We start from the raw sequence: 13,114 nt of genomic DNA, 5'->3' as shown, positions 1-13,114 counted from the left end.
GTGTGTGTGTTTGTGTGTGTGTGTTATAATGCCTAACACACAGGAAGGCTATATTTTGTATAGTAATACTTAGGGACAGGGAATACATTGGCCTTCCTTATTCACAGGTTCTGTCTCAACACTAGTACTGAGATTATAGGTGTGTGCCACCACACCTGGTATAGTGATAATATTTTGTTTTTTTATTTTTTATTTGTTTGTGATACTGGGGATAGAATCCAGAGGCATTCTATATCTGAACTACACCCCCAGCCCTTTTTTAAATTCTTTTATTTTGAATCAGACTCTTAAGTTTTAGAGAGCTTCACTACATTGCAGAGGCTGGCAGTGAACCTGCGATCCTCCTATCTGAGACTCCCAAGTACAGGGATTACAAGTGTTTAGCACCATGTGCAGCTAAGTGATAGGTTTTTGAATTAAAACAAATCTAAAGTCAGATTTGCCTTTATTTAAAGAAAACTTTCAAAGGGACATTTTTTTTTTCTTCAGTTCTATTAATTCTTTTCTTTTCTTTTTTTGTGGGGGGTGGTGGTACTATGGATGGAACCCAGAGGCCTTCTACCTCTGGGCTATACTCCCAGACCTATTTTATATTTTGTTTGGAAACAGGGTCTCACTAAGTTGCTAAGAGCCTCACTGCGTAGCTGAGGCTGGCTTCGAACCTGTGCGATCCTCTGGTCTCAGCCTCCCAAGCGCTGGGATTACAAGTGTGTGCCACCACACCCAGCTCTATTATTTTCTAAAGTAATCTTTTACAGTTGCTCTACAGACTAGCTATTCTGTAGTGGCTAATCTAGTATTGCTTCTATTATGTATATCAGTGTAAAAACTCTATACTTCATAAATCCTGCTTTTAGTCATAATTCTAACTTATTACAGATAATATTAGGTAGATGGATAAACATTGTTTTTAGAATAAGAAGCATTTCTCATTATTTGAAATAGAAGCTATTCACTGGGCATGGTGGTGTATGCCAGTAATCCCAGTACTTGGGAGCCAGAGACAGGAGGATTGCGGGATTGAAGCCAGCCTGAGCAATTTAAGTGAGACTCTCAGCAACTTAATGAGATTTTGTTTTCAAATAAAAATTTAAGAATAGATATAGAAGTGTAGCCTAGAGGTAGAAAACCCCCTGGGTTCAATCCCTAGTACCACAATAAAATACTAAGTAAATAAATACTATCCCTTTTTAAAAATATATAACACAATGTTGATATTTTCATATGTAGCACTATTAACCTTTGAAACAAACCTAGATTTTTATATTTATTTAACTTTTGCCTCCACCATAGGAATCAGAGATGGAGACAGAAGAAGAAGTTGACATTTTAATGAGCAGCGATATTTACTCTGCAACTTTATCAACCAAATCAATATCTTTCACTCGTGCCCAAACTGGATGGCTTTTTCGGGAAGATAAAACAGTATGTGTAAATCTAGATTTTTAAACTTTAAAAACTGGTATTTAATGTTGCAAACTAATATAATGAGAACGCAGGGAGGAGTTGCTTACTGAATTGTCCTTAAGTAGTTTATGCTTTCTTCCTTGAATCCAGAAATATAATTATAATGTTTGGTTATGGGGTTAATGTTTAAATCCATACACCTAATATCTGTATAGTTTTTTTATTCTTGGAGAAGCCAGGACAGAAAGTTTATTTAAATTCTATGTTAGAAAGGATTCTTGTTTTTAGCTACCTTATTGTAGAGAGCAGTGTTTTCATGTGATTTTGTTATATTGTAATGCTTTATTCTATAAGAAAGCCACAGAGAAACTTTGATTCATTTCCCTGGATCTTTTTATCTTCCCTGCTCTTCCACTTCAAAGTCATTTATTTACTTAGTGTTTGTTTCACAGTATTCTTTATAAAGTCAAAATTAAAATTAAATAAGTATATTTCTACAACAATGTCATTAAATCACATTTCAGAAGTTTTTACATTAGTGAATTATAAATTTTTTATAACCATTGCATCTGTCAGCAAGTTCATATAAGTCTTCAAAAATGTACTCATTGCTTGGTGTGGCTCACGCTTGTAATCCCAGCATTTGGGAGGCATAGACAGGAGGATTGTGGTTTGCAGACAGCCTCAGTTACTACTTAGTGAAAACCCTTGCAACTCAGTGAGACCCTGTTTAAAAAAAAAAAAAATAGGGCTGGGGGTGTAGTTCGGAGGTAGAATGCACCTGGGTTCCATCTCCAGTACCAGGAAGGAAGGGAGGGAGGGAGGGAGGGAGGGAGGGAGGGAGGGAGGAAGGAAGGAAGGAAGGAAGGAAGGAAGGAAGGAAGGAAGGAAAGAAGGGAAAAAAATTAATAGTAGATAGAAAGGAGATTGGGCCGGGAGAGGGAGGGGAAAAAGAGAAAGGAAGACACTGATTAAGGAATTGACTCATGTGAATGTGGGAACTGTCAGGTCCTAAAATTGTATAGTACAGTTCTGCAGGCTGAAAATTCAGGAATGTTGTAACGTTGAGTCAAAAATCCAGTTTAGCCAGCTGGGAGTGGTGGTGCATATCTGTAATCCCAGTACTTCAGAGGCTGAGAGGCTGAGACAGGAGAATCATTGGTTTGAGGCCAGTCTCAACAATTTAGCAAGACTTGCAGTGACCTAGTAAGACCCGGTTTCAAAATATAAAAAGAAGCCGTATAAGGTATCACATGCTTTTAATCCCAGTACTTGGGAGACAGGAGGATTGCAGGTTTGAGAAAAGCTTCAGCAAGTAGCGAGACTTTCATCAACCTAGCAACATCCTGTTTGAAAAAAAAAAAAATAGGGCTGTGGGTATAGCTCAGAAGTGAATGCCTTTGGGTTTAATCCCTATTAACACACGCACACACACATACACACACACACAAAATTCCACAGGTTGAAAACTTAGGCATTAGGCATGGTTACTTTTTTTTTTTTTTTTTTTTTTTTTTTTTTTGTGGTACTGGGGGTGGAACCCAGCGGCTTTTCACCTCCAGACTACACTCCCAGACCTATTTTATATTTTATTTGGAAACGGTCTCACTAAGTTGCTGGGAGCCTCACTAAGTAGCTGAGGCTGGCTTTGAACCTGTGCGATCCTCCTGTCTCAGCTTTCTAAGTATTTGGATTACAAGTGCGCATCATCACACCTGGCACTATGTTGTACTTTTGAAGTGGAAATTCCAGCACTTTTTCCTGGAAATCTCAGTCTGTGCTCAGACCTTCAGTAGGGTAATTACCTTATGTAGGATAATTAGCTTTACCCAAAGTCAACTGATTATTAGTTGCATCTATAAAATACCTTTACAACAACCTCTTGACTGGCACCTGGGCACTTTAGCCTAGCCAAGTTATAAAAGTCATAAAATCAACCATCATACACCTTTATAAGTAAAGCTGAATGACCATTACCCCCAATCCAGAACTCCTTTCTGAAGGTTATCTGTACATCCTCTAGACCTTTATGATTTTTCATACTTAAATATGTATTTGTAATAGTATGAAGAGTTTTTGTTTTGATGTTTATCTTTTTATAAAATATATGTACTGTTTTGCACCTTGCTTATTTCATTCTTTAGAAAGCGGTAGAAACCTTTTCTTAACATTATGTTTTAACACTACTTCATTTGTATGACTACATAGTATTCATACTATAGATATATGGTAACTTGTTAATCCAGTCATAGTTTGGACATTTAGAGAAATAGGCACATGTTTAGCCCGGTTTTATGTCATTTTAAATGTTGTGTTTATCGTCCTTTTCATGCTTTTGCATGCCAGTTATAGGCACCCAGAAATGAAATGGCTAGATTAAAACTTTACTGTTAGGATAACTTATACTTAATACTTTTTCATTATATATTTTCAAAAATGTCATTTGCCACCCAGCTACAGGTAGATTCTAAGTATGAGCTCTAGATTCATCATTTTTTCCTAAGCCTATTTGTCAACAAATGGCATTCTGGGATTTCAGGTTGTGAAATCCTACATTGCAATCTATTTGTTGGCTTGAAGTTTCATTTGTCTGTGCTTTGTTCTCTGGACAGCATTAGGTGGATCATTTCAAGAGAAGATAAAAATTGAAACTGCTATTCATCTAGTGCTACTGCTAAGCAGCTCAAAGCTCTTGAACAGCATCTAGGTGATCTTCTTAAGTCTTTGACAGGTAAGGAGGGAGTCAGTAATGCTTATGGTTCCCATTTTGTAGGTAGAAACCGCTGCAGAAAATTCTGCTTTTTGGTGACTAGTAAGGAGGCCCCTGAAGCAGCAGGAGGAAGAGCAGTAAGGTGGTGACTAAGTAATTTACATACAGGTAGAAATAGAGAGCTTACTTTATAGTGAGTTACTCTTTTTTTTTTGTTTTTGTTTTTTGGTGGTACTGGGGTTCCTGGAAACCCTTCTCCTCCGGGCTACACTCCCAGACACCTATTTTTTATATTTTTATTTAGAAACAGGGTCTTTTAAGCCAGCAAGGCTGGCTTCAAACCTACGCGATTCTCCTGTGTCCGCCTCCCAAGTGCGGGGATTACAAGCATGCACCACCACGCCCTGCCGTTTTTTTTTGTTTTTGTTTTTTTAACGTAAAGCATTTCTATCTCTGACCAACTGAATCTGAAAAAGGGTGGTTAATGTTGAATGGTTAGGAAGATGTCATTGAAAAGAAGTAACCCCACTTGTCTTTTTTTTTTTCTTTTTGGGGTGTGTGTGTGTGTGTGTGTGTGTGTTACTGGGGTTTGAACCCAGAGGTGTTCTACCTCTGAGCTATACCCGTGGCCTTTTTTATTTTGAAACACAGCCTCACTAAGTTGCTAAGGCTGGCCTTGAACTTGTGATCCTCCTGTCTTAGCCTCTCAATTATTAGGAATACAGATGTGTGCTGCCATACTTGGCTTTTCTTGTATTTTATGTAACTTAAGTTTCCCTTAAGTTACATAGTCCTTAATTTAAACACAGTATATAGGTGAACAAAACTGTTGTATTTTCTCTTTTTTTTTTTTGAAAGCAACAAACAGCTATAACTTGAAGTTTGGTCCTATTAGACAATAGAGAATTACTTTTTGTTTGTTTTATTTTTGTGGTACTGTGGATTGAAACCAAGGGCTCTCTACCTCCTAGCTACCTTCTCAATTTTATTTTTTGAAACAGGATCTCACTAGGTTAATGAGCCTTACTACTTGCTGAAGCTATCCTCACACCTAATATCCTCCTGTCTCAGCCTCCCAAGAAGTGGGATTGCAAGTGTATGCCACCATGCCCAGCTTGACAGTAGAGAGGTTGATCAGGTGATTAATTCTAGTTATACTAGAGATTCTGGAAGAATTTGACTGTTTATTTCATTGTACTTTTTTTCTACCTATAAAATGGGAACAGTGCTATTCCTGACCCCTCCTTGTTATTCATAATATATGACTGTTTAATTTCATAAAGTTTTCAGATAGCTTTGTGCTACTTGGGAGTAGACTATAAAGGAATACTGTGTAGTATTAATTTAGATTTAAGTCATTTGCAGATTAACCACTATACCTCTTTAAGTGTTTTAAAATTTCCATTGTAAATTAGAAATGTGCAGTTTTATATATTTTAACTTAACAGAATATATAATTTGATAACTTCAAGTATGAAAGGAATATTTATTTTTAACTACATATTACATGTTTATAGAAAATATATCTTGCCTTGAAACTTAAATCTAAGACAAATTTTATTATTTTGGAATAATTTGATTTTGTTTTAGGAAAGAGTAGGAAACTTTTTGGCAGACTTTTATCTGGTGAATGGACTTGTTTTAGAATCAAGGAAAAGAAGAGAACATCTCAGTGAAGAGGATATTCTTCGAAATAAGGCCATCATGGAGAGTTTGAGCAAAGGTGGAAACATAATGGAACAGAATTTTGAGGTATAATTATTTCTTCTAATTATAGTTTTTTGTTTTAGTTTTGTTTAGGGATGGAACCCAGAGGTGTTAACTGCTGAACTACCTATCTTGCCCTTTTAATTTTTATTTTGAAATGGTCTTGCTAAGCTGCTGAGGTTGGCCTTGAATCTGTGATCTTCCTGTCTCAGCCTCTTGCATTGAAATATAAGTACAATAGAAGTACAAAATATAAGTGCCACTGTGCCTGTCTAATTTATAGTTTTCTAAAGAGAGCAGGGATAGACTTCATTACTGGCATTTGAGAAGTTTATATAAATATACTTATAGGTTTTGTTTACTATTTATCACTTTTTGTTTTTCTCTGTGTCTTCATTTTTTTCATGTCATTATTATGAAAAAAAGGGAAAAAATGAACTTTGGCATTTTTGCAAGTTTGACCTTGGTCTTTGAGTCTTCACTTATAATAGAGTAAAAGTACATCGTAAGCATGAAACCCAGGGTTAATTTTTATTCCATTTCCCTTTACATACATCCTTCTGCTTTACCAGATGTGTTGCTTTGAAGTCCACCTCCTTTATGCAGTCTTCTCCAGCTTATAGCTTCCATAAATTTTTTAAATTCAGCATCTCTTTATTGAAAGCATGCTCTCTGCAAAGAATTGTGTTAAGTAAGGAAACAGCAGAGGGTTAATTAGAAAATAAAAAGGCACATGAACCAAAATAACTGTTCCTACCATTTCATCGTCTAAAAATGATAAATTGAGCCAGGTGTGGTGGCACATGCTTGTAATCCCCGCACTTGGGAGGCAGAGACAGGAGGATCCCATGGATTCGAAGCCAGCCTTGCTGGCTTAAGAGACCCTATTTCCAAATAAAATATAAAATAGGTCTGGGAGTATAGCCTGGAGGTAGAAGAGTTCCATTCCCTGTACCACCAATATATAAATGAATGAATGAATGAATGAATAAATAAATAAGTAAATAAATATGATAAATTGAAAGGGTTCTTGATTTCTTGAAGTACTGAAATATTACAAAGAATTCCTGGGAGGCTAATACAGGGAAATTTTAATTTTTTGCATATTTAGTTCCTCTTCTATGTTTTATTTACCAGATTATATGTTTCAGAGATGGATATACTTTCAGAATAGTATGGCACATTTCAAGTAATTCATGCTAATACTGTGGTGCCAGGAAATTTTGTTTGTTTGTTTTGTTTCTGTGGTACTAGGGATTGAACCCAGCGATATTCTACTTCTGAGCTATACCCCCAGCCCTATTTTTTATTCTTTATTTTGAGACAGAGTCTCACTGAGTTGCAAAAGGACTCACTAAGTAGCTGAGGCTATCCATGAACTGCAATCCTCCTGTCTCAGTCTCCCAAGTACTGGGATTACAAGCCTGCGCCACCACGCCTGGCTAGGAAAATATTTTAATATGTAGAAAGTTTATGGATCAAGTGAGTAGCCATAGTTTATTTGAGTTTAGTATATAAAGATAGAAATGGAGAAATATTGATAGAGGGAATGCTGAGCACAGTTTTGGCAGAGCTCTCACCCTTGCCCATTGTTAACTAGACAATAGGCCATGGCCTTTTGAACTTGTGATTTAAATTTTATTAGAGTTCTTAAAAACTGACTTTGTTTTTGAGGTAATTATTGCTACCTTTCTTTAATGGCAACAAACCTTTGTGGGATAAATACATGAAAAGACTTTACAGAATAGCAGTTCATGGATCATTTGTCATTTATCTCTCATGGTCTGATATATGCATATTTATTTATTTATACCTACTTATTTTGAAACACTGGGGATTGAAGCTCAGCCTTGCATATGCTGGGCAAATGCTCTATTACTAAGCCTATACCCCAGCTCTGATTTATGGGTTTTTTTTGTTGTTTGTTTTTTTTTTTTTTTCAATACTAAGGATTGAACCCAGGGGCATTCTCCCTCTGAGCTACACCCCCAGCTCTATTTTTTATTCTTTATTTTGAAACAGGGTCTCACTGAGTTGCAGAGAGCCTCACTAAGTAACTGAGGCTGGTCAAAAGCCCATAATCCTCCTGTCTTAGTCTCCCAAGTACTGGGATTACAAGTGTGCACCACCATGCCTGGCTGTTTATGCATATTTTAACTTAAAAGAGATAACTTTATTTTTCTAAGGGCAGAGATTATGACCTGATACACCTGAATTATTAAAGGGGCCTTTAAATAGAATTTTAAGTAGCTATAATTTTGTAAATTGAAATTAAAGAAGAGTTAAATGTAAGACTGGGTATATAATAGAACAAACAATACAAATTAAATAATTAAACTTTAAACTTTTTTGAGCTGGGCATGGTGGCACACACTAATAATATCAGTACTTGGGAGGCTGAAACAGGAGAATCACAGGTTTGAGGCCATGTTCAGCAGCTTAGGAAGGCCCTCAGGAACTTAGTGGGTCTCTGTTTCAAAAAAATGAAAAATAAAGGGCTGTGAGTATAACCTAGAGGTAGACTACGTGCCCCTTAGTCAGTCCTTAGTACAAAAAAAAAAAAAATCTTTGTTTATGTGGGTACTGGGGATTAAACCCAGGAATATTCTACCTCCAAGCTATACCCCCTAGCCTATTTATTTATTTATTTATTTATTTATTTATTTTTTAACAGGGTCTCACTAAATTTTTAAGAATCTAAGTAGCTGAGGCTGTCCTTGAACCTGAGATCCTCCTGTCTCAGCCTCCCAAGTACGGGGATTACAGGAATGTGCCATCGCTCTCAATTTAGTAATTAAACTTTAAACTTTTTTTTTTTTTTTTTTTTTTGTGGTACTGGGGTTTCTGGAAGCCCTTCTACCTCCGGGCTACACTCCCAGACCTATTTTTACATTTTTTTTAATTTGGAAACAGGGTCTCCTAAGCCAGCGCGCGCGGCTGGCTTCGAACCTGCGCGATCCTCCTGTCTCTGCTTCCCAAGCGCGGGGATTACAAGCGTGCGCCACCACGCCCGGCTAAACTTTAAACTTCTCATGAGAAATTAAAGGAAACAGTTCCTCTATGAACCATAGCATCATGAACTTTATAGTTCTGGATGAATATTTAAATTTAAATTTCACTTTCCATACTCAACATAATTTCCTAGTAATTCATCCAAGTTATTTATATCAGTATTTTGTCTATTTATTTGTTTATTTATTTATTTATTTATTTATTTATTGGTGCTAGGAATTAAACCCAAGGGTGTTCTACCTCTGAACTATACTAAGAGCCCTTTTAATTCTTTATTTTAAAACAGGGTCTCAAATTACTGAGAGTCTCATGGAATTGTTAAGGCTTGCCTCAAACCTGTAATCCTCCTGTTTCAGCCTCATAAGTATTGGGATTACAGGCATGTGCCACCTCACCTGGCTAGTTTTTTTTTGCTGAATAGTATTCTGTGATATTAATGCACTGCAGTTTGTTTAACCAGTCACCTGTTGAAGAACATCTGAGTTGTTTCCCAACTTTTCTCTGCGATAAATGCCCAAGAGTTTTACTTCCAAAATGTTTATTAATGATCTAGTTTCTCAATATTTTTGCTTTTTTTTCACATTGCCATTATTTTCTATTTTGTCCAGATTTGCCCATTTTTAATTGGGTTATCTGTTTTTTTTTTTTTTTTTTTTTTTTTTTTTTTTTTGTGTGTGTGTGTGTGTGTGTGTGTGTGTGTGTGTTACTAGGATGGAACCGAGGGGCTTTCTACCTCTGGGCTACACCCCCAGACCTATTTTATACTTTACTTGGAAACAGGGCCTCACTAAGTTGCTGAGAGCCTCACTAAGTAGCTGAGGCTGGCTTTGAATCTGTGTGATCCTCCTGTCTCAGCCTCCCAAGCGCTGGGATTACAAGCATGCACCACCACGCAGGGCCTCCTTATCTGGGGTTTTTTACCATCAAATTTTCAAAAATTTTAATGTATTATAGAAACTAGTCCTTTATCCGATATATGTTTTGCAGATATTTCCTCCTAGACTGTACCTTGTTTTCTCATTTTACTAAATGGAGTTTTTGTAGAGGAAAAGTTTATGCTTTTGACGAGATCCAATTTGCCAAATTTTTTTATTGTTTCACATCTTGTACCAAGTCTAAGAACTCTTTGATTAGCTCCTGGTTCCTGATATTTTCTCCTGTTCCCCTCCAAAAAAACCTGTATCTTTATATTTAAATTATGTAGAAGATGTGATGTTTAAGTCAAAGTTTATTTATTTTATTTTATTTTTTTGCTTTGGTTGTCTGTCCAGTTGCTCTAAAATCATTTTTTTCTTTTTTGGTGGTACTGAGGATTGAACTCAGGGGTATACTACTTCCAAGCTACACCCAAGCCTGATTTTGTATGTTGAAACAGGGTCTCAATAAGTTGTAGAGGGCCTCATCAGGTTGCTGAGGCTGGCCTCGAACCTGCAATCCCACTATCTCAGCCTACCAAGTACTGGGATTACAAGCATGCACCACCATACCCAGTCTAACAGCATTTTTAAAAAAGCTTATTCCTCACCAGGGTAGTGGCAGAAGCCTGTAATCCCAGTACTTGGGAGGCTGAGATAGGAGGATTGCAAGTTCAAGGATAACCTCAGCAATGTAGTGAGATGCTCAGCAACCAATCAAGACCTTGTTTCAAAACAATCAAACAAAAATAAATAAACAAAAAGGGTTGGGTGTCATACTTGGAGGTAAAAGCCTCTGGATTTCAATCCCCAGTACCAAAAACCAGAAAAATTTATTGTTACTTTGGCCTGAAATGGTGGTGCACACCAGTAAGCCCAGTGACCCTTGGGGCTGAGGCAGGAGGATTGCAAGCTTGAGGACAGCCTGGACAGTTTTATCATACTTTGTCACAAAATAAAAAGTAAAAAGGGCTTGGGATGTAGCTCAGTGTTTGAGTGCTCCTGAGTTCAATCCCCAGTACTGCAAAAACAAACTAAATTAAAAATACTCTTACGTTGCATTGCTGATCTTTCTTTTGAACTTCCTTCCCTTGTTCAAAAAACCAATTTACTTGTGTTTCACCTTTAATTCTTCCTGCATTTAAAATATGTTTAAAATTTAAATCTGAAGTCCTCAGATAGTCGTGATTCAATGTATATACACAATTGCTATCTTTTCTGAGTTCCTTTATTGCTCTACTTTCTGTAATCTCATTTGAACTTTATAATACATTATCAGGGGCTGGGTGTAGTGGTGTGCACCTAGAGTCCTAGGTACTTGGGAGGCTGAAGTTGCAGTATTGCTGGAACCTAGGAGTTTGGGGCTGTAGCACACTGATGCCAGGAGGGTGTTTTCACTAAGTATCAGTAGTAGAATCATGCCTGTGAGTAGCAACTGCACTGCAGCCTGGATCCCATGAGGAACACCTCTTTAAAATAAACAATATAGCCGGGCGTGGTGCCTCAACGCTTGTAATCCCCACGCTTGGGAGGCTGAGACAGAAGGATCACACAGGTTCAAAGCCAGCCTCAGCTGGCTTAAGAGACTCTGTTTCCAAATAAAATATAAGATAGGTTAAAATAGGTCTGGGAGTGTAGCCTGGAGGTAGAAGGTCCCTGGGGATGGAAGGGGTTCCATCCCCAGTACTACTACTACTACTACTAATACTAATAATAATAATAATAATAATAATAATAATAAAATAAATAATATATAAATATTTATGTACATACTTTAATATATGTATAGTACAATAAAATTATATTCATGCATATAGTATTTCTAGGTAATGATTTCTCTTTTTTCAAATGAATTGTAAGTTCCTTGAAGTGAGAATTCTTACACTTCTATCATTCAGCATCTGATGTAATGATTTTTGATTGTTGAAACACTGAGTAAATGGATATTATCACTTTGCTAACTAGTCTTGATGTTTATAAAGAAATAAAGACATTTGTACTTGACCTTAAATCACTATCTTGAAGCCTCTTTGAAGTATTATACTGAAGAAATTAAGTAAATTTGTAGTTTAAGTAATTTATAGGGGAGCTGGGCGTGGTGGTACATGCTTATAATCCCAGTATTTGGGAGGCTGAGTCAGGAGGATGGTGGTTCGCAGACAGCCTCAGCTACTTAGTGAGGCCCTGTTTCAAAATAAAGAATAAAAAATAGGGCTGGGGGTGTCACTCAGGGGTGAATGCTGCTGGGTTATACCCCCAGTACACTCACAAAAATAAATAAATAAAAATAAATAACAAAATAGTTTATATGGGGCTTGGGGGCGTTATTTTGGTGCTGGGATTTGAATCCAGGGCCTCTCATGTGCTGTACCAGTGAGATACATTCCTATTTCAGGTTTACTGTGTTTAGCCAAATAAGACAATTTGTTTTTCACCCATCCCCTCTCTTTCTCTCTTTCTTATATTTTGGCAGCCGGTTCGAAGACAGTCCCTTACCCCTCCTCCTCAGAACACTATAACATGGGAAGAATATATATCTGCTGAAAATGGAAAGTAGGTGTTCTTTTTGAGGGGAAGGGTTACATTTTCTTTGATTTCAGAAAGAACAATAACAATTTATAAACACAATGACTCAATATAACAGTTTCCTCTATAGAGATAATTACTAGTATGTTTTATTTGAAGCAATTTTTTTTTTTTTTTTTTGCCTATTAGAAATAGAAATTAAAGCCAGGTGTGGTGAGTCATGCTTGTAATCCCAGTATTTGGGGGGCTGAGACAGGAGGATCGTGGTTCAAGGACAGCCTCAGCTACTTAGTGCCCTTTACAACTCAGTGAGACCCTGCTTCAAAATAAGGAATAATACACTTCCGGGAAGATGGTGACCAAGAAAAGCAGCGTTTATGAGTCCTGCTAAAACTCGATCTCTGTTGCCACAAAATCAGCGCTTTTCATAGCCAGAAAAAACCATCAGCAGAGAAATAAAAAATGTAAACACAAGGGACAGAGAAAAAAGAGACTAGAAGAACAACCAGAGACCAGAAATCAAGTTCGCAATGCGGCAGCAGAGCTGCACCAGCGCCATCTTCCCTCACAGCACCAGGCTCCAGAGAGGAAAAGTAAACAAAGAGCTGAAGTGAGCAACTGCGTATCATTCGGGTTTAATTCAGCAGTTCTTTCAGCGCAATAAACGTGTAAAACTCCCAGTGGCCAAGCTCATCACACCTTCCAGGGACTCAGAATAGAGCTCAAAACCAGAAAAGAAATACAACAGCCTCATGGCCGAGGGCGTGGCAGTGGCGCCATATTGCCAGCAGCTAGAGCATGTTCACCGTGCCCCGCCAAAGGTCCAGATCTGTGCGCA

General features: G+C 37.3%; 1 protein-coding gene across 1 annotated transcript in view; it reads left to right on the top strand.

Moving 5' to 3' along the window:
• Nucleotides 1-13,114, top strand: part of ANKRD13C (ankyrin repeat domain 13C) — a gene marked incomplete at both ends in the record, with an annotated part of 93,729 nt that overhangs the window by 65,028 nt on the left and 15,587 nt on the right. Inside the window, 3 exons of the mRNA XM_080692107.1 lie at nt 1,294-1,425; nt 5,708-5,869; nt 12,224-12,303. Coding sequence (XP_080548233.1) covers nt 1,294-1,425; nt 5,708-5,869; nt 12,224-12,303 — 374 coding nt within the window. The remainder of the gene's footprint in view (nt 1-1,293; nt 1,426-5,707; nt 5,870-12,223; nt 12,304-13,114) is intronic.

The sequence above is a fragment of the Muscardinus avellanarius genome (genome assembly GCF_963383645.1).
Source record: "Muscardinus avellanarius genome assembly, chromosome: 3".
Taxonomy (NCBI): Eukaryota; Metazoa; Chordata; class Mammalia; order Rodentia; family Gliridae; genus Muscardinus; species Muscardinus avellanarius.
This window is presented reverse-complemented; position numbering and strand designations above follow the sequence as displayed.